Genomic DNA, 27,748 nt, shown 5'->3' with positions numbered 1-27,748 from the left:
GCTTTTTTCCACGTTTCTCTTGAGTCTGACCCCATTTTCTATTCTCATTTTATCCACCTTAGCCTAGATGCTTGTTACCACATGGCTAAATTATCTATAATAACACATTTACTCATTTTCTCCTTCCACCCATTCTCTTCATACCTACCATAGTTTCCTTTCTCCAAAAACTTTTGTGTCTCATTACATCCTCGCTGAAAAAATTTTTAATGGCTTCTCATTACCTGCAGAGTAATTTCCAAACTTGGATTCCAGGTATGGTCTGTCCCTATTCTATACTTACAGATTCATTTCTCACTCCTCCCTTAAATGAGTCCTTCACTCCAGCTTGACTTAGTCACTCACCATTTCCTAAACGCCTGGCACTTCCTGTCCATGGTTTTGTTCATGCTGTTACTTCTACTTAGTCTTCCCAATCTGGACCTCACTTGCTGAAATCTGACCTATACTTTAAGCCCAAGTAACATCTTTAAGAATTCTTCTCTGATTCCCCATCTAGAAGTAGTCTCTTTATCCCCTGAAGTTCTGCAGTAGTGTAGAAAATACTCTGATGATGTATTAAACAAGTGTCTTCAGTTCAAGGGGCTATTTGCAAACTTTTGGAGGAAACGTGATCTCTTTCATCTTTTAATCCCTAGTAATGTCACACAACACCTTAATTATTGTACATGCTGCTACTTGATAACTATTCACTGAGTGAATAAATAAATGAATGGCCAATGAATCCACACTAGAGTGATAATGAAGAGTCCTTCCTTTAGAAATTATTTTTGCAATTTTTTGGAAACTATAAAAGTCAGCTTGGGTTATCATAACAAAATAACATAGATTGAGTGGCTTAAGCAACAGACATTTATTTATCACAGTTCTGGAGACTGGGAAGTCCAAGAGCAAGGTGCCAGCAGATTCAGTTCCTGGTGAGGACTTCCTTCCTGGCTTGCAGACAGCTGCCTTCCTGAGTCCATACATGGTGGAGAGGGAACTCTGGTATCTCTTTCTCTCTTTATAAGGACACTAATTCCATCATGGATCAACCCCCTCATGACTTCATCTAAATAAAAAGTACCTCCCTAAGGCCTCACCTCCTAATACCATCATGTCAGGTGTTAGAGCTTTAACATATGAATTTGAGGGGAACACAAACATTTAGTACATAATCACAAGAAATGACTGAATTTAAACCTGTCAGTGGGAGAATCTTTTTGAGTGGGCTGGCCTTTGGGCATGTAAAATACTACAAATAGCCAGGTTGTTTCACCTTTGTATAAGATCAGCTTTGCTTATTAAACTTTGGGTCTTCCTTAAATATGAAACAAAATCAATTTCATGCCATTTTTATACTCTGATTCCCATTAACAAACAAAGACATAATGAGGATGAATAAAGATATAAGGTGTAAATGTGTGTTTGTGTCTCTTTGCGTCTCAAAGAAAGGATCCACATCAAACCGATAACAGTGGTTGGTTACTTAAGGGGATGTTAGTCACATTGGAGGGGTGAATTAGATGCTGTGTACTCCAGAACTGTTTTAATACTTTGTAATGAGCATACATTGAGTATTATGTGTGAAATAGAAAAATGATGACAACACATTTTAAAGAATTCTTAGCCTCCATGGCACTGTGTCTGTGATATCTTGGTTGCGGCAGTTCACAACACAGTATTCCCTTTGAAGCTCCCAAGGATCATCGCTCATACCCAGCTATTCACTGGGTGAATAAATAAATAAATTGGCCAATGAATGGAGAAAATGGAGAGAACAAAAGTTTGACCCAACACTTTTCCAGTAATTTCTTTATATTTTTTTCAAAATCTTATCAGAGTGAGAAAATAATCTATGACTGTCTAGAAACATATTTGGAAAGCAAATAATACAGAGAAAAAAGGAAAAGCATGGGGAAAGTAGTTGTTAAGTGTTTGAACGATCGTATAAACTTTCCATGCAAAAAAATTACAATCCAAAAATCAATGGATTCCTAATCATAAGATGAATAAGAGACATTGTGACTAAAATCAGTAAAGCTAGTAAAGTATTTAAATGTTTAATTCTTTAAGAATCAAGTGTTAGCCATAAAAGCAAATGAGAGAGCATCTGGAAGGCCAAGAGGTTGAAAGATTGGAAATTAAAAAGCAAATGGTGTGCTACTGAGGGACTTCAGCAAATGGATATAAACTCATCTGAAAATAAATACAGAGTTTGTATAATTACAATGAGCCTGAAGATGGGTTTAGCATTTATATATCTCCTGGGAAGCTTGGTGAGTCAGAAACATAAAACCAAAGCAACGGGAGGCCATTAAGATATTATTTCCTGTCGTATTGGAGAACTCAAGAAGAGAATAAACATACCGATTACTTGCATGGCCGGTTCCACGTCTGTCGTGGCCTCTTCCAACAATGACAGCAGCTTGGCTGATATCTGATGCACCGATTCAATGTTGCTAAACAAGCTATCCACGCCCAGCTGATCAATCTGAAGAAACACAAACACTGAGTACCAGCTGATGGAGAGAGATGCACAGTATTTAGGATGTTTTCTCCTGCTAAACCGTAAGTGTTTTATATGCCAGTCCATGCTGTTTCCATCAACTGTTTCTGTAAACATTCTTATTTGGGATTTCCAGAGGAAATGTGCAGTTTTTCATGCAAGAAGTTGGGTGGTGCATCTGTTGTTACCTCTCTCTTTTTCTTTATTTTGACTAAGTTTTAATGAGTTGAGTGTACATCTACATATTCCTGTAAGAACCACAGTGTGAAGAAGATTTGGGCTCCCTAATCGGTATTTTAATAACTGCCCTCTAGGAGGGTATGTACTAGTGCATATGCATTTAGAACGCCTTACTGCTTATACAGCAGAAGTCAGAACTTACTCTATGTGAGTGACTATTTTCAAAGCTGTTTTAAAACCACAGATGTTCTCAAAGTGATGACAAGTAGATTTGCTGAGTTGTTTCCTGCTTTGTTTTTTCTGAAAGAAATGTGAATGGAAATCTTCACCAAATGTATTCTACTAATTAAAAAGATACATATTTGATAACTTGATGCATACCCTCAAAAACCAGTGTAATCATTCCTAGATCTTATAGCTGGTGTTTATAATAACTTATTCATTCACCCATCTTCACTAAATAATTCCTGAAGTCCTTCTAGGTACCAGGAATTGTAGTCGAGACCAAACCTGTCACAGGCATTGGATGATTCGTAGAGGGTTGGCCAATGATCCTAAGCCATCCAAGAAGAGTATGATGAGCTATGTGCCCAGATTTTGCTGGATCTCACTCAAAATCTTTCTCCTGAGTATAAGTCAGATCTCCTTTCATAATCAAACAGTGTCTAGTGGGTCATGAACAGCTTGGTCCAGGCTCCACTGGGTTGCCACAGGGGATATGAGCAGGTGCCTTTTATTCATGACTTATTGGGCATGAGGTCATAGGTGGGTAACCAAGTCATCAATAATCGTCATGGAGAAGCTTCAGAGATGAAAAGCAGAGTTACTGGTCCAAAACGAGGTTGGCAAAATTAGGGGTGAGAGAGAGACAGGGAGTTCAGCTAAAGATCAGAAAAAAGGAGCCAAGAAATTAAGGAAAGTTGGGCACAAGGTATATAGGATAAGAGACAGATCTGGAGGAATTCTGGAGATGAAGGCCAGCAACTGCAGCTTCTTATTTTAGGCTCTCAGCTAGGTCTATTTAGGAGTTGGGGAGCGTTGTGGTCCGAATGCGGGTTGGAAAAGAATTTCCACACATAAGGCAAAATGTAAAGAAGATAGAATTTATTAGAGGGAAGGGTCACTGCTGGAACAGCGGGCCGACTTCCTAGTAGTCTGGGAGAGTCCAGCCCAAACATGTGCTATATTGATCACTTTTTATAGCCAGAAAACAAAAGAATGGTCCGAGGTGAAAATTTCGACTGAGTGGTCGAGGCACATATACCTTCCTTCTATAGGGTTGGAGTGGGACAGGACATATGCCTTTCCTTATTCGGGACAGGTCCCGTTGCCCAGGTGGGCATCGCCCAGGTGGGCACAGGGATTTCTTAACCATCGTCCTTTGTTCTTGAAGCACCATTGTCCTTGGAGCACCACAGGGCGGAGGCAGGCTGCTCCTTATTTTTTTATCCCGTCCTTTTTTGACATGGACCCCATTCTTGACGTTGTTCCCCATACTGGACATGGCTATTATTTTGATCGGGGTGTTCTGTTATTCAACATGGAAGCAATATGTCACATTGTACCTTGTTTAAAATTTTGTGACTGTGTCAGTTGTTTCCTATGCAATATAGTCTGGCTGGATATATGTCCTTCAGCCATCTTGGGAAATTCCTCACCTTCCTGTCCTCAGTCCGATTCTCAAGAAAACTCCGAGTCTCATTTGTAATCAAATTCTGTGTGATTGTATGTAGTGGGTTTATTTATAGGACTACACAACTTTTTTGTTCAGTTTTTTAAATGTATTCTGAAATTATCTATATATTCATACTTCATTAGTAATAATGAAATCATTATTAGCTCTTAGGGTCTTTAACCCAGTATCTCACAAAATGTTTCTTTGTTAAGCACTCATTCTAACCGGATAGGGCACACATGGCTCTTCTGCCTAAAGTCTATGGATTTTCAAGGCTTCTAATTTCTGTATTAGTAAGTATGTTTAGTATTATAGATACAAAATATCTAAAAGGCAGATAACAGTTATATGGCTCTTTTTGTTTATCGTAATTTTAAATGGCTCAAACGTCACACATCTCTGAGCACCACTGATTTAACACATTATTTTCTTTATGTATTGGGTATTAATTAAATCACAAAGGCATAACTTTGCATAGTGCAAAATATGTTTTACAAAAGTTTTGTATGAGTCAAATTTTTCTAGATTGATTTATTTTAGATGTGCTGGTTTAGTATTTTTTTTAAATCATATTTTGAAATGAATCCTTCTAAAGTATAAAGTTTCATCCCTAATTTACTGGCTTTGTAAGTGAGTAGCTCATATAGTATACCCTATCATTATTTCATTTTGTTGTGGAATCTTCATTCTGAGGAACTTACAGTGCTTCATATTTATTATATCATATACAATTCCATCTTCTCTGTAAAATATGAACCAGTTTGAAGATAGGGAAACTCATGCAGAGTGAAGAGAGGTACCATGCCCCAAATTATGAAGGTCAAGACAGAGCTGGAGCTGGAAACTGACCGTTTAGTCCTATGTCATAGTCCATTACCAGCAATAACTAATAATAGAATACTTTGCCATCTTTGTTTGGATTTTTTAGTGTGTTCCTGAGTTTTTCGCTAGGTTGTCAGTTCTACGATTTATTTCTCAAGGTCAGAATACTGTATAGTTGTCTAATTTATATTTTAAATTCATTTAGCAAGGATCTAATTCTGTATTCTCTCTATAATCTTAGCGCAATGCAACAAATACTAAATAACAAAAACATAGGTTTTGATTTCTTTTCTTTCTGAAGGACAGAAAGGATTAAAACATCAGTTGGCCTGGTTTCAATCACCCGTATCACCACAGGCCCATGGGGATTCTGTGAATCATGAACTGAATTCACATTTAGTCACTGATATGCCAAGGGACAAATGTCTCATCCAAATAGGATTTTAAAACTGTTAGATGATTTTCTAACTATTGATGTAAATTCAAGGAAGCCTTTACATACATTTATTAATTATTTACTAGAAATGGGCAATACTCAACTTAGGTTGAGTTATATTTTAAATGAAAATAAATTCATTTTTTTGTAAAAAGATTTCTTTTAAGTATACATTATTCTAAGCAAAGTCAATATATAATAATTTGAAAGTACAAAACAGAAAAATTAAAGGTCAGTATTTTGGGTGACAATTTAATTCTTTGCTTCACAAAAGTATTCACAGGATATACTTCAAATAGCAAGTTCCCATTGCATTTAAATAATTGCTGATCTTACAGTTGTATGTATACAAAACTCCCAAGGCACAAATGTCTAAGTGAAAGAAAACACACCTATAAAATTTTATCAATTCAGAGACTGTAATCATTGGTATCGAATTACTCTGTTACCACCAGCACCTTATACTCACTGTTTTCAAAAGCTTTTGTTGCATTTTCCTGCATTCACATCCCAGCCCAAGCTCTTCCCTTTGCTTACAAATGCTTTGCCCCCAAATAACTTAAAACATTCTACCTATCTGAAATGGAAAAGGGTAATGGTAGTATCTGTCCAGTAGTTCTGCCCATCTTTCTGTCTTTTCTGTTGCTTTTTTGGGAGAAGCCACAGCTCCTCAGCTCTACCTGATCGGAATTGTCACTCATGGTGCCTGACCCCTCCCTACTTCCTCCAGTGGTGGGCATGTGACCTGCTGGCCACAGCAATTGGTCTAGGATGACAGGTGCCAAAGCATAGTAAATGAGAAGCTTCACTGATTTTTAAAAATGGTTGTTGGGAAACAAAAGGGCCTGGATTGTCAGCCCTAAATCTGTAAATTTCTGTCTTCAACAGTCATCTTTGTAGAGAGCTTGACTGTAGTAAGGTCAACACAGAGAGGGAAGCTAAGTCTGACATCGTCATGTGAGCTCCTGGGTCTACCTTGCCTAAAGCAAGACATCCTTATTACAGAAGGTAATAAACGGCCTTTTCTTTTTCTTTTTTTTTTACCATAATGTATTTTATTTTATTTTATTTTATAGATCTTTATTGGAGTATAACTGCTTCACAATACTCTGCTAACCTCTGTCTCACAACAAAGGGAATCAGCCACATGCACACATAAATCCCCATATCCCCTCCCCCTTGAACCTCCCTCCCACCCTCCCTATCCCACTCCTCTAGGTCCTCGCAAAGCACCGCGTTGATCTCCCTGTGATATGCAGCTGCTTACCGCTAGCTATGTATTTTACATTTGGTAGTATATATATGTCAATGCTACTCTCACTTCGCCCCAGCTTCCCCCTCCCCTCCGTGTCATCAAGTTCATTCTCTATGTCTACGTCTTTATTCCTGCCCTGCCACTAGGTTCATCAGTACCTTTTTTTTTTTTTTTAGATTCCATATATATGTGTGAGCATACGGTATTCATTTTTCTCCTTCTGACTTACTTCACTGTGTATGACAGACTCTAGGTCCATCCACCTCACTACAAATAACTCAGTTTCATTTCTTTTCACAGCTGAGTAATATTCCATTGTATATATGTGCCACATCTTCTTTATCCATTCATCTGTTGATGGACATTTAGGTTGCTTCCATGACCTGGCTATTGTAAATAGTGCTGCAATGAACATTATGGTACATGTCACTTTTTGAATTATGGTTTTCTTAGGGTATATGCCCAGTAGTGGGATTGCTGGGTCATATGCTAGTTCTATTTTTAGTTTTTTAAGGAACTCCATACTGTTCTCCATAGTGGTTGTATCAATTTACATTCCCACCAACAGTGCAGGAGGGTTCCCTTTTCACCACACCCTTTCTAGCATTTATTGTTTCTAGATTTTTTGATAACGGCCATTCTGACCGGTGTGAGGTGATACCTCATTGTAGTTTTGATTTGCATTTCTCTAATAATTAGTGATGTTGAGCATCTCTTCATGTGCCTCTTGGCCCTCTGTATGTCTTCTTTTTTTTTTTTTAACATCTTTATTGGGGTATAACTGTTTTACAATGCTGTGTTAGTTTCTGCTTCATAACAAAGTGAATCAGCTCTACATATACATATAGCCCCATATCTCCTCCCTCTTGCATCTCCCTCCACCCTCCCTATCCCACGCCTCTAGGTGGACACAAAGCACTGAGCTGATCTCACTGTGCTGTGTGGCTGCTTCCCACTACCTATCTATTTTACATTTGGTAGTGTATATATATCCATGCTACTCTCTCACTTTGTCCCAGCTTATCCTTCCCCCTCCCTGTGTCCTCAAGTCCATTCTCTACATCTGCATCTTTATTCCTGTCCTGCCCCTAGGTCCTACAGAACCATTTTTGTTTTTTTTTAGATTCCATATATATGTGTTAGCATATGGTATTTGTCTTTCTCTCTCTGACTTACTTCACTCTGTATGACTGTCTCTAGGTCCATCCACCTCACTACAAATAACTCAATTCCATTTATTTTTATGGCTGGGTAGTATTCCATTATATATATGTGCCACATCTTCTTTATCCATTCATCTGTCAATGGACACTTAGGTTGCTTCCATGTCCTGGCTATTGTAAATAGAACTGCAGTGAACACTGTGGTACATGACTCTTCTTGAATTATGGTTTTCTCAGGGTATATGCCCAGTAGTGGGATTGCTGGTTCATATGGTAATTCTATTTCTAGATTTCTAGGTTCCTTAAAGGAGCCTCCGTACTGTTCTCCATATCGACTGTATCAGTTTACATTCCCACTAAAAGTGCAGGAGGGTTCCCTTTTCTCCACACCCTCTCCAGCATTTATTGTGTGTAGATTTTTTGATGATAGCCATTCTGGGGCTTCCCTGGTGGTGCAGTGGTTGAGAGTCCACCTGCTGATGCAGGGGACACGGGTTTGTGCCCAGTCTGGGAAGATCCCACATGCCGCGGAGCGGCTGGGCCCGTGAGCCATGGCCGCTGAGCCTGCGCGTCCAGAGCCTGTGCTCCGCAACGTGAGAGGCCACAACAGTGAGAGGCCCGCGTACCGCAAAAAAAAAAAAAAAAAAAAAGCCATTCTGACTGGTGTGAGGTGATACCTCATTGTGGTTTTGATTTGTGTTTCTCAAATGATTAATGATGTTGAGCATCCTTTCATGTGTTTGTTGGCAATCTGTATATCTTGTTTGGAGAAATGTCTATTTAGGTCTTCTGCCCATTTTGGGATTGGGTAGTTTGTTTTTTTCATATTGGGCTGCATGAGCTGCTTATAAATATTTGAGATTAATCCTTTGTCAGTTGCTTCATTTGCAAATATTTTCTCCCATTCTGAGGGTTGTCTTTTTGTCTGCTTTATGGTTTCCTTTGCTGTGCAAAAGCTTTTAAGTTTCATTAGGTCCCATTTGTTTATTTTTGTTTTTATTTCCATTTCCCTAGGAGGTGGGTCAAAAAGGATCTGGCTGTGATTTATGTCATAGAGTGTTCTGCCTATATTTTCCTCCAAGAGTTTTATAGTGTCTGGCCTTACATTTAGGTCTTTAATCTATTTTGAGTTTATTTTTGTGTATGGTAGAGAGTGTTCTAATTTCATTCTTTTACATGTAGCTGTCCAGTTTTCCCAGCACCACTTATTGAAGAGGCTCTCTTTTCTCCAATGTATATTCTTGCCTCCTTTATCAAAAATAAGGTGACCATATGTGTGTGGGTTTACCTCTGGGATTCCTGTGCTGTTCCATTGATCTATGTTTCTGTTTTTGTGCCAGTACCATACTGTCTTGATTACTGTAACTTTGTAGTATAGTCTGAAGTCAGGGAGCCTGATTCCTCCAGCTCTGTTTTTCTTTCTCAAGATGTCCTTGGCTATTCGGGGTCTTTTGTGCTTCCATACAAATTGTGAAATTTTTTGTTCTAGTTCTGTGAAGAATGCCATTGGTAATTTGATTGGTATTGCATTGAATCTGTAGATTGCTTTGAGTAAAATTCAAGCTACTTGGAATTTTACTTGTTACCTCTAACCAACAGGGGACTAAAACACTTCTCTTTATTTCTAGCCAAAATCTCATTTCCTCTAAGAAAACTTTCTTGCTCCCTTGGTTGGAATGAACCTCTCCCTCTGCTATGCTTCCATGACTCTTGCTTTGATTACCCAATGCTTACATTGAAGCCTATTTTATACATATGAGTTATTTATTAATTTATCTGTCTTTATGTAAAAACTGTGAGTCCCTCCAGGACATTGTCTTTGTGAGTTATTTGAATACCCCCCTGTGTCTAATACAGTGCAAGGCTCACACGTAGCACTCAATAAAAGTTTGACAGTTTGAATTGAATTGAATCACTATAATTCAAATGATCTATTTTGTCTGTGGGAGCCATCAATAAACGTTCTTGTTCTTTACTGGGCTCTGAATAACAAGTATGAGAGATCAAAAGTGGTTTAAAGAAAAAAATCAAAATCACCTAATTTCGTTGTTCAGAATATCACATTAAGTGGATATTTGATAATTTTCTGCTTAATTTTATCCACAAAAACAAACTGTTGTTCTCAGTTTGGCTATTAGTATACCAAAGATTCGCTGACAAAGGCTCCACTTCCCCTTTCGTTTACACTTGGGAAACCCCTGTTTACTGTGTTCTGCTTAATGAGCCTTGGGACACTCATCCTAAACCTAGTCACAGACAGGAATCACCAAACATTCTTAGGTATTGTGCAGACCCCAACCACAAACACCTTTAAAAGTGGACATTGAAAAGAAATTGAGAAACAAACTGTTTAAACAAAATAAGCTATTGGGCTTCCCTGGTGGCGCAGTGGTTGAGTCCGCCTGCCAATGCAGGGGACACGGGTTCGTGCCCTGGTCCGGAAAGATCCCACATGCCGCGGAGCGGCTGGGTCCGTGAGCCATGGCCGCTGAGCCTGCACGTCCGGAGCCTGTGCTCTGCAGCAGGAGAGGCTACAACAGTGAGAGGCCCACGTACCGCAAAAAAAAAAAAAAAAAAAAGCTGTTTTCATAAAACTAGTTCATGTTTATTGTACAAAATTAAAGATAGGTAGCTAAGTAAAAGAAAGAAAATACAATTGCATATTGTTCTACCACACAGAAATAACCATTGATATTGTGAGGTATGTCCTCCTTAATTGTTGTTCTCTGTGTGTGTGTGTGTGCATCTGTACAACAGATTTATATACTTCAAATAATGTTTTAAAATTTTCATTTTTTTAACTTAGCATAACATGAACATCTTTTCATGTAATTAATTTTCCACAGTTGCAACATTTTAAATGTCAATATCACGTGGAAATGCTGTAGTCTAATTAACCAGTCATTCAATATTTGAAATCTAGATAAATTGCCATTTTCACTATTATAAGCAGCTCTCCTGGCTAAAACCTGTTCACACCTATGATTATTTACTTATGAAATTAGGAAATAAGTGTAATTGTTGAACTAAAGTTATTAAAGTTTCTTAAGGCTTTTAACAAGTCTTGGTAAATTATAGCAGCAATTGCAAAGATTTTCTTCGAATAGCCAATGGATTAAAAACCCCCAGCTGGATATTACTACCCTGACCTCAATTTGGAAGTATATTTTTAAGCTTCTAATTTGATGATCAAAATCACAGAACTTTAATGTTCCAGACATATATACAACAACTGTAGAAGAAGGAAGAAAATACATAACATTGCTTTTGAGGACCATGGTGATTCCCACCAACCAAACTCTTCTCTGGAAATTGTTTCTAAAAAAGACTTCAGTATTTCTATTTGGTGTGTTTTGGCAGTAAGTCTAGACTCAATTTTGGACCCTTTATTAGAATTCATATAGAGGAAATCCACCTTGGACATCATCTGACTCATTCTAACAAAACCTGGGTCCCATCTATCCTTTCTATATGGCACTTCCATGCACAGCATTGTGGTGAGACCTGGATGTATTCACTAAATTAGTTTGCTCCATTATTAATGTTGAAACCTAAAAGAGCAATGATATTAAGATTTTAACTGTAACAAGTAAGGTGAGAGTGGAGGAAAGGTGAAAATGTATTAAAAAGAAAAACAAAAAAAACCAACCCCGGGCTTCCCTGGTGGCGCAGTGGTTGAGAGTCTGCCTGCCGATGCAGGGGATGTGGGTTCGTGCCCCAGTCCAGGAAGATCCCACATGCTGCGGAGCAGCTAGGCCTGTGAGCCATGGCTGCTGAGCCTGCGCGTCCGGAGCCTGTGCTCCGCAACGGGAGAGGCTACAACAGTGAGAGGCCCGTGTACCACAGAAACAACAACAACAACAACAAAAACAGCCCTAAGAAGTGGGGACCCAATGGGTATGTTGTGAGAGTGAAGAACCAGTTCTAGTTTTATTTTTTAGTGAGGCAACTGAGGAGAGGATGGCTTGTGAGACAGAAATTGCAGCAAGTGGGAAAAGAGGATGTTGGCAGAAGGCCCTGGCACCCACAGGGCTAGGATAATTATCTAATTACGATGGCATTCACTCAGACAGTTGGCTTCTAGATTACAAAGCTTTTCAGGGTAAACTAGCCATTATTTCATCAGTTTTCTCTAAACTACTGATTTGTCTGTGTGAAATTTCCTGCTGTGAAACTAGATTCTAAACTGGCTAATTGAGTCAAACTGCAAGTTGTATCAATATCACAGCTAGACAGCAAGTCTTTTAACCAATCATGCAGCTAAATGCCCAAGTAGGGGGAACTGTCAAGATGGCAGAGGAGTAAGACATGGAGATCACCTTCTTCCCCACAAATACATCAAAAATACATCTACATATGGAACAACTCCTACAGAACACCTACTGAACACTGGCAGAAGACCTCAGACTTCCCAAAAGGCAGGAAACTCCCCACATACCTGGGTAGGGCAAAAGAAAAAAGAAAAAAGAGAGACAAAAGAATAGGGATGGGACCTGCACCTCTGGGAGGGAGCTGTGAAGGAGGAAAAGTTTCCACACACTAGGAAGCCCCTTCACTGGCAGAGACGGGCAGTGGGCGGCAGGGGGGAAGCTTCGGAGTCACAGAAGAGAGCACAATAACAGGGGTGTAGGGGTCAAAGCAGAGAGATTCCTGCAAAGAGGATCGGTGCCAACCAGCACTCACCAGCCTGAGGCTTGTCTGCTCACCCACCGGGGAGGGTGGAGGCTGGGAGCTGAGGCTCGGTCTTCAGAGGTCAGATCCCAGGGAGCAGACTGGGGTTGGCGGCGTGAACACAGCCTGAAGGGGGCTAGTGTGCCACAGCTAGCTGGGAGGGAATCCGGGAAAAAGACTGGACCGGCCTAAGAGGTAAGAGGCCATTGTTTCAGTGTGTGCAAAGAAAGGGGATTCCTTCCCCATCTGCCCATAGAAGGCAGAGCACTGCCTACATGAGCTCCAGAGACAGGTGTGAGCCACGGCTATCAGCTCAGACCCCAGAGACGGGCATGATACACTAACGCTGCTGCTGCAACCACCAAGAAGCCTGTGTGCAAGCACAGGTCACTATCCACACCACCCCTCCCGGGAGCCTGTGCAGCCTGCCAGTGCCATGGTCCCATGATCCAGGGACAAGTTGCCCAGGGGAACACATGGTGCACCTCAGGCTGTTGCAATGTCACATCGGCCTCTGCTGCCACAGGCTCGCCCTGCATTCCAATTATAGCTACATTACCCCTCCCTCCCCCCAGCATGAGTGATCCAGAGCCCCCTAATCAGCCACTGCTTTAACCCCGTCCTGTCTGGGTGGGAACAGATGCCTGAGGGCGACCTACACGCAGAGGTGCGGTCATAACCAGATATGAAACCCAAGAGCTGTGCGAACAAAGAAGAGAAAGGGAAATTTCTCCATGCACCCTCAGGAGCAGTGGATTAAATCCTCACAATCAACTTGGTGTACCCTGCATCTGTGGAATACCTGGATAGAAAACAAATCATCCCAAAATTGAAGTGGTGGATTTTGGGAGCAACTGTAGACTTGGGGTTTTCTGTCTGCGACTGATTGGTTTCTGATTTTTATGTTTATCTTAGTATGGTTTTAAGCGCTTGTTATCATTGGTGGATTTGTTTATTGGTTTTGTTGCTCTCTTATTTTTTATTATACATTAAAAAATTTAAAATTTATTTATTTTATTATTATTATTTTTTTCTTTCTTTTTTCTTCCTTTTCTTCTGAGCCGTGTGGCTCACAGGGTCTTGGTGCTCTGGCCTGGTGTCAGGCCTGAGCCTCTGAGGCAGGAGAGCCGACTTCAGGACACTGGTCCACCAGAGAACTACGGCTCAACATAATATCAATCAGTAAGACCTCTCCCAGAGATCTCCGTCTCAATGCTAAGACCCAGCTCCACCCAACAGCCAGCAACCTACCGTGATGGACACCCTATGCCAAACAACTAGCAAGACAGGAACACAACCACACCCATTAGCAGAGAGGCTGCCTAAGATCATAATAATGTCACAGACACCCCAAAACACACCACAGGATGCAGTCTTGACCACCAGAAAGACAAGATCCAGCTTCATCCACCAGAACACAGGCACCAGTCCCCTCCACCAGGAAGCCTACACAACCCACTGAACCAACCTTATCCACTGGGGGCAGACACAGAGAACAGCAGGAACTACAAACCTATAGCCTGAGAAAAGGAGACTCCAAACAGTAAGTTAAGCAAAATGAGAAGACAGAGAAACACACAGCAAATGAAGGAGCAAGGTAAAACCCCACCAGACCAAACAAATAAAGAGGAAATAGGCAGTCTACCTGAAAAAGAATTCAGAGTATGATAATAAAGATGACCCAAAATCTTAGAAAAAGAATGGAGAAGATACAAGAAACGTTTAACAAGGACCTAGAAGAACTAAAGAGCAAACAAACCATGATGAACAACACAATAAATGAAACGAAAAATTCCTTAGAAGGAATCAACAGAAGAATAACTGAGGCAAAAGAACAGGTAAGTGACATGGAAGATAAAATATTGGAAATAACTGTTGCAGAGCATAATAAAGAAAAAAGAATGAAAAGAACTGAGGACAGCCACAGAGACCTCTGGGGCAAAATTAAATGCAGCAACATTCAAATTATAGGGGTCCCAGAAGAAGAAGAGAAAAAGAAAGGGACTAAGAAAATATTTGAAGAGATTATAGTTGAAAACTTCCCTCACATGGGAAATGAAATAGTCAATCAAGTCCAGGAAGCACAGAGAGTCCCATACAGGACAAATCCAAGGAGAAACATGCAAGACACATATTAATTAAACTATCAAAAGTTAAATACACAGAAAAAAAAGTAAAAGCAGCAAGGGAAAAGCAACAAATAACATGCAAGGGAATCACCATAAGGTTAACAGCTGATTTTTCAGCAGAAACTCTGCAGGCCAGAAGGGAGTGGCAGGACATATTTAAAGCGATGAAAGGGAAAAACCTACAACAAATATTACCCTACCCAGCAAGGATCTCATTCAGATTTGACAGAGAAATTGAAACCTTTACAGACAAGCAAAAGCTAAGAGAATTCAGCACCACCAAACCAGCTTTACAGCAAATGCTAAAGGACCTTCTCTATGTAGGAAACACAAAAGAAGGAAAAGACCTACAAAAACAAACCCAAAACAATTAAGAAAATGGAAATAGGAACATACATATCGATAATTACCTTAAATGTACATGGATTAAATGTTCCAACCAAAAGACATAGACTGGCTGAATGGATACAAAAACAAGACCTGCGGCTTCCCTGGTGGCGCAGTGGTTGCGAGTCTGCCTGCTGATGCAGGGGACACGGGTTCGTGCCCCAGTCTGGGAAGATCCCACATGCCGTGGAGCGGCTAGGCCCATGAGCCATGGCCGCTGAGCCTGCACGTCTGGAGCCTGTGCTCTGCAATGGGAGAGGCCACAACAGTGAGAGGCCCACATACCACACACACACAAAAAAGACCCGTATATATGCTGTCTACAAGAGAGCCACTTTGACGTAGGGACACACACAGACTGAGAGTGAGGGCATGGAAAAAGATATTCCATGCAAAAGGTAATAAGATAAAGCTGGAGTAGCAATTCTCATATCAGACAAAATAGATTTAAAATAAACACTATTACAAGAGGCAAAAATGGACACTACATAATGATCAAGGGACCAGTCCAGGAAGAAGATATAAGAATTGTAAATATTTATGCACCCAACATAGGAGCACCTCAATACATAAGGCAAATGCTAACAGCCATAAAACAGGAAATCCACAATAACACAATCATAGTAGGGGACTTTAACACCCCACTTTCACCAATGGACAGATCATCCAAAATGAAAATAAATAAGGAAACACAAGCTTTAAATGATATATTAAACAAGATGGACTTAATTGATATTTATAGGACATTCCATCCAAAAACAACAGAATACACTTTCTTCTCAAGTGCTCATGGAACATTCTCCAGGATAGATGATGTCCTGGGTCACAAATCAAGCCCTGGTAAATTTAAGAAAATTGAAATCATATCAAGTATGTTTTCCGGCTACAATGCTGTGAGACTATATATCAATAACAGGAAAAACTCTGTATAAAATACAAACACATGGAGGCTAAACAATACACTACTAAATAACTAAGAGATCACTGAAGAAATCAAAGAGTAAATCAAAAAATATCTAGAAACAAATGACAATGAAAACACGATGACCCAAAGCCTATGGGATGCAGCAAAAACAGTTCTAAGAGGGAAGTTTATAGCAATACAATCCTACATCATGAAACAAGAAAAATCTTAAATAAACAATCTAACTTTACACCTAAAACAATTAGAGAAAGAAGAACAAAATACCCAAAGTTAGCAGAAGGAAAGAAATCAAAAAGGTCAATCAGAAATAAATGAAGAAAGAAATGAAGAAAACAATAACAAAGATCAGTAAAACTAAAAGCTGGTCTATGAGAAGATAAATAAAATTGCTAAACCACTAGCCAGACTAGTGGTTTAGCAAGGTGAAGTAACAACTGACACTGCAGAAATACAAAGGATCATAAGAGATTACTACAAGCAACTATATTCCAACAAAATGGACAACCTGGAAGAAATGGACAAATTCTTACACAAGCACAACCTTCCGAGTCTGAACCAGAAAATAAAAACAGACCAATCACAAGCACTGAAATTGAAACTATGATTAAAAATCTTCCAACAAACAAAAGCCCAGGACCAGATGGCTTCACAGGCTAATTCTATCAAACATTTAGAGAAGAGCGAACACGCATCCTTCTCAAACTCTTCCAAAATATAGCAGAGGGAGGAGCACTCCCAAACTCATTCTACAAGGCCACCATCACCCTGATACCAAAACCACACAAAGATGTCACAAAAAAAGAATACTACAGGCCAATATCACTGATGAACATAGATGCAAAATTCTTCAACAAAATACCAGCAAACAGAATCCAACAGCACATTAAATGGATCATACACCATGATCAAGTGGGGTTTATCCCAGGAATACAAGGATTCTTCAATATACACAAATCAATCAATGTGATACACCATATTAACAAGGATAGGATAAAAACCTAAACCTATCCTGAACGATAAAAACCACATGATAATCTCAATAGATGCAGAAAAATCTTTCGACAAAATTCAGTACGCATTTATGATGAAATCTCTCCAGAAACTTACTTATGATAAACTTATGATAAAACCTTATGAAAAACTTATGATAAAAACTTATGATAAACATGATAAAAACTCAGAGGGAACTTATCTCAACATAATAAAGGCCATATATGACACACCCTCAGCCAACATCATTCTCAATGGTGGAAAACTGAAACCATTTCCTGTGAAATCAGGAACAAGACAAGGTTGCCCCTCTCTCACCACTGTTATTCAACACAGTTTTGGAAGTTTTAGCCACAGCAGTTAGAGAAGAAAAAGAAATAAAAGAAATCCAAATCAGAAAAGAAGAAGTAAAACTGTCACTGTTTGCAGATGACATGATACTATACCTAGAGAATCCTAAAGATTCTACCAGCATACTACTAGAGCTAATCAGTGTATTTGGTAAAGTAGCAGGATACAAAATTAATGCACAGAAATCTCTTCCATTCCTATACACTAATGATGAAAAAGCTGAAAGAGAAATTAAGGAAACTCTCCTATTTACCATTGCAACAAATAGAATAAAATATCTAGGAATAAACCTACCTAAGGACACAAAAGACCTGTATGCAGAAAATTATAAGACACTGATGAAAGAAATTAAAGATGATTGAAACAGATGGAGAGATACACCATGTTCTTGGATTGGAAGAATCAACATTGTGAAAATGATACTACTCAAAGCAATCTACAGATACAATGCAATCCCTATCAAACTACCAATGGCATTTTTCACAGAACTAGAACAAGAAATTTCACAGTATGTATGGAAACACAAAAGACCTTGAATAGCCTAAGCAATCTTGAGAAAGAAAAATGGAGCTGGAGGAATCAGGCTCCCTGACTTGAGACTATACTACAAAGTTACAGTAATTAAGACAGTATGGTACTGGCATAAAAACAGAAATATAGATCAATGGAACAGGATAGAAAGCCCAGAGATAAACCCACGCCCATTTGGTCACCTTATCTGTGATAAAGGAGGCAAGAATATACATTGGAGAAAAGAGAGCCTCTTCAATAAGTGATGCTGGGAAAACTGGACAGCTACATGTAAAAGAATAAAATTAGAACACTCCCTAACACCATACACAAAAATAAGCTCAAAATGGATTAAAGATCTAAATGTAAGGCCAGAAACTATCAAACTCTTAGAGGAAAACATAGGCAGAACACTCTATGACATAAATCACAGCCAGATCCTTTTTGATCCACCTCCTAGAGAAATGGAAATAGGAACAAAAATAAACAAATGGCACCTAATAAACTTAAAAGCTTTTGTGCATCAAAGGAAACCATAAATAAGATGAAAAGACAACCCTCAGAATGGGAGAAAATATTTGCATATGAAACAACTGACAAAGGATTAATCTCAAAAATTTACAAGCAGCTCATGCAGCTTAATAAGAAAAAAATGAACAACCCAATCCAAAAATGGGCAGAAGACCTAAATAGAAATTTCTCCAAACAAGATATACAGATTTCCAACAAACACATGAAAGGATACTCAACATCACTAATCATTAGAGAAATGCAAATCAAAACTACAATGAGGTATCACCTCACACCAGTCAGAATGGCCATCATCAAAAAATCTATAAACAATAAATGCTGGAGAAGGTTTGGAGAAAAGTGAACCCCCTTGCACTCTTGGTGAGAATTTAAATTGATACAGCCACTATGGAGAACAGTATGGAGGTTCCTTTAAAAACTAAAAATAGAACTACCATATGACCCAGCAATCCCACTACTAGGCATATTCCCTGAGAAAACCATAATTCAAAAAGGGACATGTACCACAATGTTTATGGCAGCACTGTTTACTATAGCCAGGACATGGAAGCAACCTAAATGTCCATTGACAGATGAATGGATAAAGAAGATACGGCACATTTATACAATGGAACATTACTCAGCCATAAAAGGAAATGAAATTGATTTATTTGTATTTTGGTGGATGGACCTAGAGCCTGTCATACAGAGTAAAGTAAGTCAGACAGAGAGAATCAAATACTGTATGCTAACACATATATATGGAATCTCAAAAAAAATGGTATGTGATGAATCTAGGAGCAGGACAGGAATAAAGATGCACACATAGAGAATGGACTTGAGGACATGGGGCGGGGGAAGGGTAAGCTGGGACGAAGTGAGAGAGTGGCATGGATATATATACACTACCAATTGTAAAATAGCTAGTGGGAAGCAGCTGCATAGCACAGGGAGATTAGCTCGGTGCTTTGTGACCACCTAGAAGGGGTGGGATAGGGAGGATGGGAGGGAGACAAAAGAGTGAGGGGATATGGGGATATATGTGTATATATAGGTGATTCACTTTGTTATACAGCAGAAACTAACACAACATTTTAAAGCAATTATATTAACATTTTTTAGTAAAGATGTTAAAAAAAAAATGGAAGGCAAGCTAACAACAACAAACAATTCCCAAGTTACCTGACACCTGCCTGGAAACGTTCCAGGCCAGAAGACATTTATGTGGACAGGCCTGTATCAGTGCAGGGATGTCCATCCCTTTACAGAAAGTAAGGCTGGGACCCTGGGACAGACTTCTCAGCATGAGAAAGAGGAGGAACAGAGTCAAGAGAGGCGAGTGAAGGCCAGACCAGAGACTGTGGTCAAATCTGATAACTTCCGGAGGCCTCTGAGAAAGGAAGAGGATTGAGAAGTTCATCCCAAACTTTCTTTTGACTAATAATAAAAAAGGAAGTTGCTTATATTGATATCCTCGGATAAAAGGTAGAGAGTAGACCAAGGGTCCCTGCTTTGTTTTTCTTATCTGCCTTAACTCGCGGACAGGCAGGAAAGAGTTCCTTGGTGGTGGTTGGAGGTGGTCTTCGGGCTCCCTGTCCTTTCCTACTTAGAATTTTATATGAAATTCTCAGCAGACAAATAGTACTGGTAAGAATAGCCCATCTGAATTGAAGATTCAGTAGGTTTTGTGACCCTTTAGAAATTCTTTTAGAATAAACCCTGAGTTACATTGTGGAAACACAGGAAAAAATAATTTGGAAACTGTTTGAAACAACCAATGAGATTATAAGTAAAATATGTAAATTTTTTATGCACCCAAGTCAGCCACAATATTATATTTAAGGGCTCTGGCTGAGCACAATAACTGGGGTGAACATTTTTGTGCTTTGATCACTTGAGTATTTATTGTGTGTGTGTATTACTCATGTGTGTTTATCCTTTTTCTCCCTGCATGATCAGACTCAGAGCTTATGAGGTATAAGAACAAACCAGCCCAAACCAACCAACAAACCAAACAAAACTGTTATCGTTTTCAACAGAACATCTATTTCCTTCAGATATAATATCTGAAAAAAAAAATAGTGATATAGGAAAGAACTGGCTCAACATTTACCAATTCTTTTTTTTTAAAATTTTATTTATTTATTTTATTTTTGGCTGCATTGGGTCTTCGTTGCTGCTCATGGGCTTTCTCTAGTTACAGTGATCAGGGGCTACTGTTTGTTGCGGTGTGCGGGCCTCTCATTGTGGTGGTTTCTCTTGTTGTGGAGCCCGGGCTCTAGGCACATGGGCTTCAGTAATTGTAGCATGTGGGCTCAGTAGTTGCAGCTCACGGGCTCCAGAGCACAGGCTCAGCAGCTGTGGCGCACGGTGGGCTCTCAACCACTGCATCACCAGGGAAGCCCTGGACTGAATTAAAAAAAAAATTTGTTTTCCTCATTTACTAGTTTGGAAAATGTGTATTCTCTTTCTTTTCCTTTCTTTTTCTTTTAGTAGTAGTTTTTTTTTAATTTTAATTTTTGAGTTTTATATATATTTTTTAATACAGCAGGTTCTTATTAGTCATCAATTTTATACACATCAGTGTATACATGTCAATCCCAATCGCCCAATTCATCACACCACCATCCCCGCCCCCACTGTGGCTTCCCCCCCTTGGTGTCCATACGTTTGTTCTCTACATCTGTGTCTCAACTTCTGCCCTGCACACTGGTTCATCTGTACCATTTTTCTAGGTTCCACATACATGCGTTAATAGACGATATTTGTTTTTCTCTTTCTGACTTACTTCACTCTGTATGACAGTCTCTAGAACCATCCACGTCTCAACAAATGACCCATTTTCATTCCTTTTTATGGCTGAGTAATACTCCATTGTATATATGTACCACATCTTTATCCATTCGTCTGTCGATGGGCATTTAGGTTGCTTGCATGACCTGGCTATTGTAAATAGTGCTGCAATGAACATTGGGGTGCATGTGTATTTTTGAATTGTGGTTTTCTCTGGGTATATGCCCAGGAGTGGGATTGCTGGATCATATGGTAATTCTATTTTTAGTTTTTTAAGGAACCTCAATACTGTTCTCCGTAGTGGCTGTATCAGTTTACACTCCCACCAACAGTGCAAGAGGGTTCCCTTTTCTCCACACCCTCTCCAGCATTTGTTGTTTGTAGATTTTCTGATGATGCCCATTCTAACTGGTGTGAGGTGATACCTCATTGTAGTTTTGATTTGCATTTCTCTAATAATTAGTGATGTTGAGCAGCTTTTCATGTACTTCTTGGCCATCTGTATGTCTTCTTTGGAGAAATATCTATTTAGGTCTTCTGCCCATCTTTGGATTGGGTTGTTCATGTTTTTAATATTGAGCTGCATGAGCTGTTTATATATTTTGGAGATTAATCCTTTGTCCATTGATTCATTTGCAAATATATTCTACCATTCTGAGGGTTGTCTATTCGTCTTGTTTATGGTTTCCTTTGCTGTGCAAAAGCTGTGAAGTTTCATTAGGTCTCATTTGTTTATTTTTGTTTTTATTTCCATTACTCTAGGAGGTGGATCAAAAAAGATCTTGCTGTGATTTATGTCAAGGTGTGTTCTTCCTATGTTTTCTCTAAGAGTTTTATAGTATCCGGTCTTAAATTTAAGTCTTGAATCCATTTTGAGTTTATTTTTGTGTATGGTGTTAGGGAGTGTTCTAATTTCATTCTTTTACATGTGGCTGTCCAGTTTTCCCAGCACCACTTATGGAAGAGACTGTCTTTTCTCCATTGTATATCCTTGCCTCCTTTGTTGTAGATTAGTTGACCATAGGTGCATGGGTTTATCTCTGGTTGACCATAGGTGCATGGGTTTATCTCTGGGATTTCTATCTTGTTCCATTGATCTATGTTTCTGTTTTTGTGCCAGAACCATATTGTCTTAATTAGTGTAGCTTTGTACTATAGTCTGAAGCCAGGGTGTCTGATTCCTCCAACTCCGTTTTTTTCCCTCAAGACTGCTTTGGCTATTTGGGGTCTTTTGTGTCTCCATACAAATTTTAAGATTTTTTGTTCTAGTTCTGTAAAAATGCCATTGGTAATTTGATAGGGATTGCACTGAATCTATACATTGCTTTGGGTAGTATAGACGTTGATTCTTCCAATCCAAGAACATGGTATATCTCTCCATTTGTTAGTATCATCTTTAATTTCTTTCATCAGTGTCTTATAGTTTTCTGCATACAGGTCTTTTGTCTCCCTAGGTAGGTTTATTCCTAGGTATTTTATTGTTTTTGTTGCAGTGGTAAATGGGAGTGTTTCCTTAAATCTCTTTCAGATTCTTCATCATTAGTGTATAGGAATGCAAGAGATTACTGTGCATTAATTTTGTATCCTGCAACTTTACCAAATTCACTGATTAGCTCTAGTAGTATTCTGGTGGCATTTTTAGGATTCTGTATTTATAGTATCATGTCATCTGCAAACAGTGATAGTTTTACTTCTTCTTTTCCAATTTTTATTCATTTTATTTCTTTCTCTTCTCTGATTGTCGTGGATAGGACTTCCAAAATTATGTTGAAAAATAGTGGTGAGAGTGGACATCCTTGTGTTGTTCCTGATCTTAGAGGAAATGCTTTCAGTTTTTCACCATTGAAAATGATGTTTGCTGTGGGTTTCTCATATATGGCCTTTATTATGTTGAGGTTGGTTCCCTCTATGCCCACTTTCTGGAGAGTTTTTATCATAAGTGGGTGTTGAATTTTGTCGAAAGCTGTTTCTGCATCTATTGAGATGATCATATGGTTTTTATTCTTCAGTTGTTAATATGGTGTACCACATTGATTGATTTGCATATATTGGAGAATCCTTGCATCCCTGGGATAAATCCCACTTGATCGTGGTGTATGATCCTTTTAATGTGTTGTTGGATTCTGTTTGCTAGTATTTTCTTGAGAATTGTTGCATCTATATTCATCAGTGATGTTGGTCTGTAATTTAATTTTTTTTATTATCTTTGTCTGGTTTTGGTAGCAGGGTGATGGTGGCCTCATAGAATGAGTTTGGCCGTGTTCCTTCCTCTGCAATTTTTGGAAGAGTTTGAGAAGGATGGCTGTTAGCTCTTCTCTAAATGTTTGATAGAATTCACCTCTGAAGCCATCTGGTCCTGGACTTTTGTTTGTTGGAATTTTTTTTTTTTTTTTTTGCCGTACGTGAGACTCTCACTGTTGTGGCCTCTCCCGTTGTGGAGCACAGGCTCCAAACACGCTGGCTCAGCGGCCATGGCTCACGGGCCCAGCCACTCCGCGGCATGTGGGATCCTCCCGTCCCGGGGCATGAACCCGTGTCCCCTGCATCGGCAGGCGGACTCTCAACAACTGCGCCACCAGGGAAGCCCTGTTGGAAGATTTTTAATCACAGTTTCAATTTCATTACTTGTGATTGGTCTGTTCATGTTTTCTGTTTCTTCCTGGTTCAGTCTTGGAAGGTTATACCTTTCTAAGAATTTGTCCATTTCTTCCAGGTTGTCCATTTTATTGGTGTAGAGTTGCTTGTAGTAGTCTCTTAGGATACTTTGTATTTCTGTGGTGTCTTTTGTAACTTCTCCTTTTTCCTTTCTAATTTTATTGATTTGAGTCCTCTCCCTCTTTTTCTTGATGAGTCTGACTAAAGGTTTATCAATTTTGTTTATCTTCTGAAAGAACCAGCTTTTAGTTTTATTGATCTTGGCTATTGTTTTCTTTGTTTCTATTTCATTTATTTCTGCTCTGATCTTTATGATTTCTTTTCTTCTACTAACTTTGGCTTTTGTTTGTTCTTCTTTCTCTAGTTTCTTTAGGCATAAGGTTAGATTATTTGAGATCTTTCTTGTTTCTTGAGGTAAGATTTTATTGCTACAAACTTACTTCTTAGAACTGATTTTGCTGCATCCCATAGGTTTTGGATCATCATGTTTTTGTTGTCATGTGTCTCTAGGTATTTTTTGATTTCCTCCTTGATTTCTTAAGATCTCTTGGTTATTTAGTAGTGTATTGTTTAGCCTCCATGTGTTTGTGGTTTTTATCCCTGTAATTGATTTTTAATCTCATAGCATTGTGGTCGGAAAAGATGCTTGATATAATTTCAGTTTTCTTAAATTTACCAACGTTTAATTTGTTACCCAAGATGTGATCTATCCTGGAGAATGTTCTGTGCGCACTTGAGAAGAAAGTGTAATCTGTTGTTTTGGGATGGAATGTCCTATAAATGTCAATTAAATCTATCTGGTCTATTGTGTCATTTAAAGCTTTTGTTTCCTTATTTATTTTCATTTTGGATCATCTGTCCATTGGTGTAATTGAGGTGTTAATGTATCCCACTATTATTGTGTTACTGTCTATTTCCTCTTTCATAGCTGTTAGCAGTTGTGGTGCTTCTATGTTGGGTGCATATATATTTATAATTGTTATATCTTCTTGTTGGATTGATCCCTTGATCATTATGTAGTGTCCTTCCTTGTCTCTTGTAAAATTCTTTATTTTAAAGTCTATTTTATCTGATATGAGTATTGCTACTCCAGCTTTCTTTTGATTTCCATTTGCATGGAATATCTTTTTCCATCCCCTCACGTTCAGTTTGTATGTGTCCCTAGGTCTGAAGTGGGTCTCTCTTAGACAGCATATAGATGGGTCTTGTTTTTGTATCCATTCAGCAAGCCTGTGTCTTTTGGTTGGAGCATTTAATCCATTCACGTTTAAGGTAATTATCAATATGTATGTTCCTATGACCATTTTCTTAATTGTTTTAGGTTTGTTTTTGTAGGTCCTTTTCTTCTCTTGTGTTTCCCACTTAGAGAAGTTCCTTTAGCATTTGTTGTAGAGCTGGTTTGGTGGTGCTGAATTCTTTTGGCTTTTGCTTGTCTGTAAAGCTTTTGATTTCTCCATCAAATCTGAATGAGATCCTTGCCTGCTAGAGTAATCTTGGTTGTACGTTCTTCCCTTTCATCACTTTAAGTATATCATGCCACTCCCTTCTGGCTTGGAGAGTTTCTGCTGAGAAATCAGCTGTTAACCTTATGGGAGTTCCCTTGTATGTCATTTGTCATTTTTCCCTTGCTGCTTTCAATAAATTTTCTTTGTCTTTAATTTTTGCCAATTTGATTACTATGTGTCTCAGCGTGTTTCTCCTTGGGTTTATCCTGTATGGGACTCGCTGCACTTCCTAGACTTGGGTGGCTATTTCCTTTCCCATGTTAGGGAAGTTTTCGACTATAACCTCTTCACATATTTTCTCTGGCCCTTTCTCTGTCTCTCCTCCTTCTGGGACCCCTATAATGTGAATGTTGTTGCATTTAATGTTGTCCCAGAGGTCTCTTAGGCTGTCTTCATTTCTTTTCATTCGTTTTTATTTATTCTGTTCCACAGCAGTGAATTCCTCCATTCTGTCTTCCAGGTCACTTATTCGTTCTTCTGCCTCAGTTATTCTGCTATTGATTCCTTCTAGTGTAGTTTCCATTTCAGTTATTGTATTGCTCATCTCTGTTCATTTGTTCTTTAATTCTTCTAGGTCTTTGTTAAACATTTTTTGCATCTTCTCGATCTTTGCCTCCATCCTTTTGCCGAGGTCCTGGATCATCTTCACTAGCATTATTCTGAATTCTTTTTCTGGCAGGTTGCCTATCTCCACTCCATTTAGTTGTTTTTCTGGGATTTTATCTTGTTCCTTCATCTGGTACATAGCTCTTTTCCTTTTCATCTTGCCTATCTTTCTGTGAATGTGGTTTTTGTTACACAGGCTGCAGGACTGTAGTTTTTCTTGCTTCTTCTGTCTGCCCTCTTGTGGATGAGGCTATCTAAGAGGCTTGTGTAAGTTTTTCAACATTTACCAATTATTTTTCCACTTAATAACACAGTTGCAAAGTTCTAATTTTCAATAGCACAACCAAAGACTAGGAGCGCCCCCTCAAGCAGTGTCTAACAGGAATTGGTAGATGAATACCCTGCACATGGGACAACCCTCAGGTGTGTTCTGTATAGCATCCTCATCCTCCCAGTGGGTTATGAGCCCCAGGTGGTCACAAAGGTAATCTGCTCACAAATATACCCTATCTTGTCTTCCTTTCCTTCTCTGTCCCATTTCCCCATTCCTTTAATGCTGTTCCAGGGGTCATCTCCCCAATAAATGACTTGCTCTAAAATCCTTCTATCTGAATCTTTTTCTGAGGGAACCCAGTGTAAGACAGAGTGAGGTAGCCAAGGAATATTTTCCTGAGTAAAGGCTTGAAGGTTGTGAAGGAGCAAGCCATGTCATAACCTTGGGGAGGAACATTCAAGTCAAAAAAAAAAAAAAAAAAACCCAGGAAGAGCACAGGCTTGAAACAGTTGGTGCTCCTGGTTTGTTTAAGGTACACTGAGAAGGCCAGAATGTGGAAAAGGGTGAGGTCAGAGGGAATGAGGGACCAGCTCATGTAGGACCTCACAGGTCACATAAAAATATTAGGTTTTGATCAGAGTGAGATGAGAAGAAATTTTGGTTGATTTTGAGTAGAAGAGGGACGTTATCTGACTGACATTTTAAAAAGAATCACTCTGGAGGCTTGGTTGTGACGAGGATGGAGAAGAGAGATGGGTCAGGAGGCAGGTATAATAATCTAGGCGGTTATTGATGGGTTTTTGAATCGGAATGGGAGTAAAGGAAGAGGTGAGAAGTGTCCTGATGCTGGATAAATTTTGAAGGCAGAGCTAATAGAATATGCTGACAGATTCAATAGAGGGTTTGAGAGAAAAAGTCAAGAATGACTCCAGAGTTTTTCCCAAGCAACTGTAAGAATGGAGCTGAAACATAAGTGTCCATGACAGATGCATGGATAAAGAAGATGTGGCACATATATAAAATGGAATATTACTCAGTCATAAAAAGAAATGAAATTGAGTTATTTGTAGTGAGGTGGGTGGACCTAGTGAAGGTAGGTGTAGGAAGTCAAAAAGAGAAAAACAAATACTGTATGCTAACACATATATATGGAATCTAAAAAAAAAAAAAAACGGTCATGAAGAACCTAGGGGCAAGATGGGAATAAAGACACAGACCTACTAGAGAATGGACTTGAGGACATGGGGAGTGGGAGGGGTAAGCTGGGACAAAGTGAGAGAGTGGCATGGACATATATACACTACCAAATGTGGAATGGATGGCTGGTGGGAAGAAGCTGCATAGCACAGGGAGATCAGCTCAGTGCTTTGTGACCACCTGGAGGGGTGGGATAGGGAGAGTGGTAGGGAGGGAGATGCCAGAG

The 27,748-nt window shown here is 39.1% G+C and overlaps 1 protein-coding gene across 1 annotated transcript in view; it reads right to left on the bottom strand.

The window, feature by feature from the left end:
• ARHGEF38 (Rho guanine nucleotide exchange factor 38) overlaps positions 1 to 27,748 on the bottom strand; it is a 151,295-nt gene that overhangs the window by 71,343 nt on the left and 52,204 nt on the right. Inside the window, exon 3 of the mRNA XM_029234718.1 lies at positions 2,350 to 2,473. Within this exon, the coding sequence (XP_029090551.1) occupies positions 2,350 to 2,473 (124 nt within the window). The remainder of the gene's footprint in view (positions 1 to 2,349; positions 2,474 to 27,748) is intronic.

Source organism: Monodon monoceros, unplaced genomic scaffold, assembly GCF_005190385.1.
Source record: "Monodon monoceros isolate NGI ecotype Baffin Bay Population unplaced genomic scaffold, NGI_Narwhal_1 Super_Scaffold_20, whole genome shotgun sequence".
NCBI classification, from domain to species: Eukaryota; Metazoa; Chordata; class Mammalia; order Artiodactyla; family Monodontidae; genus Monodon; species Monodon monoceros.
This window is presented reverse-complemented; position numbering and strand designations above follow the sequence as displayed.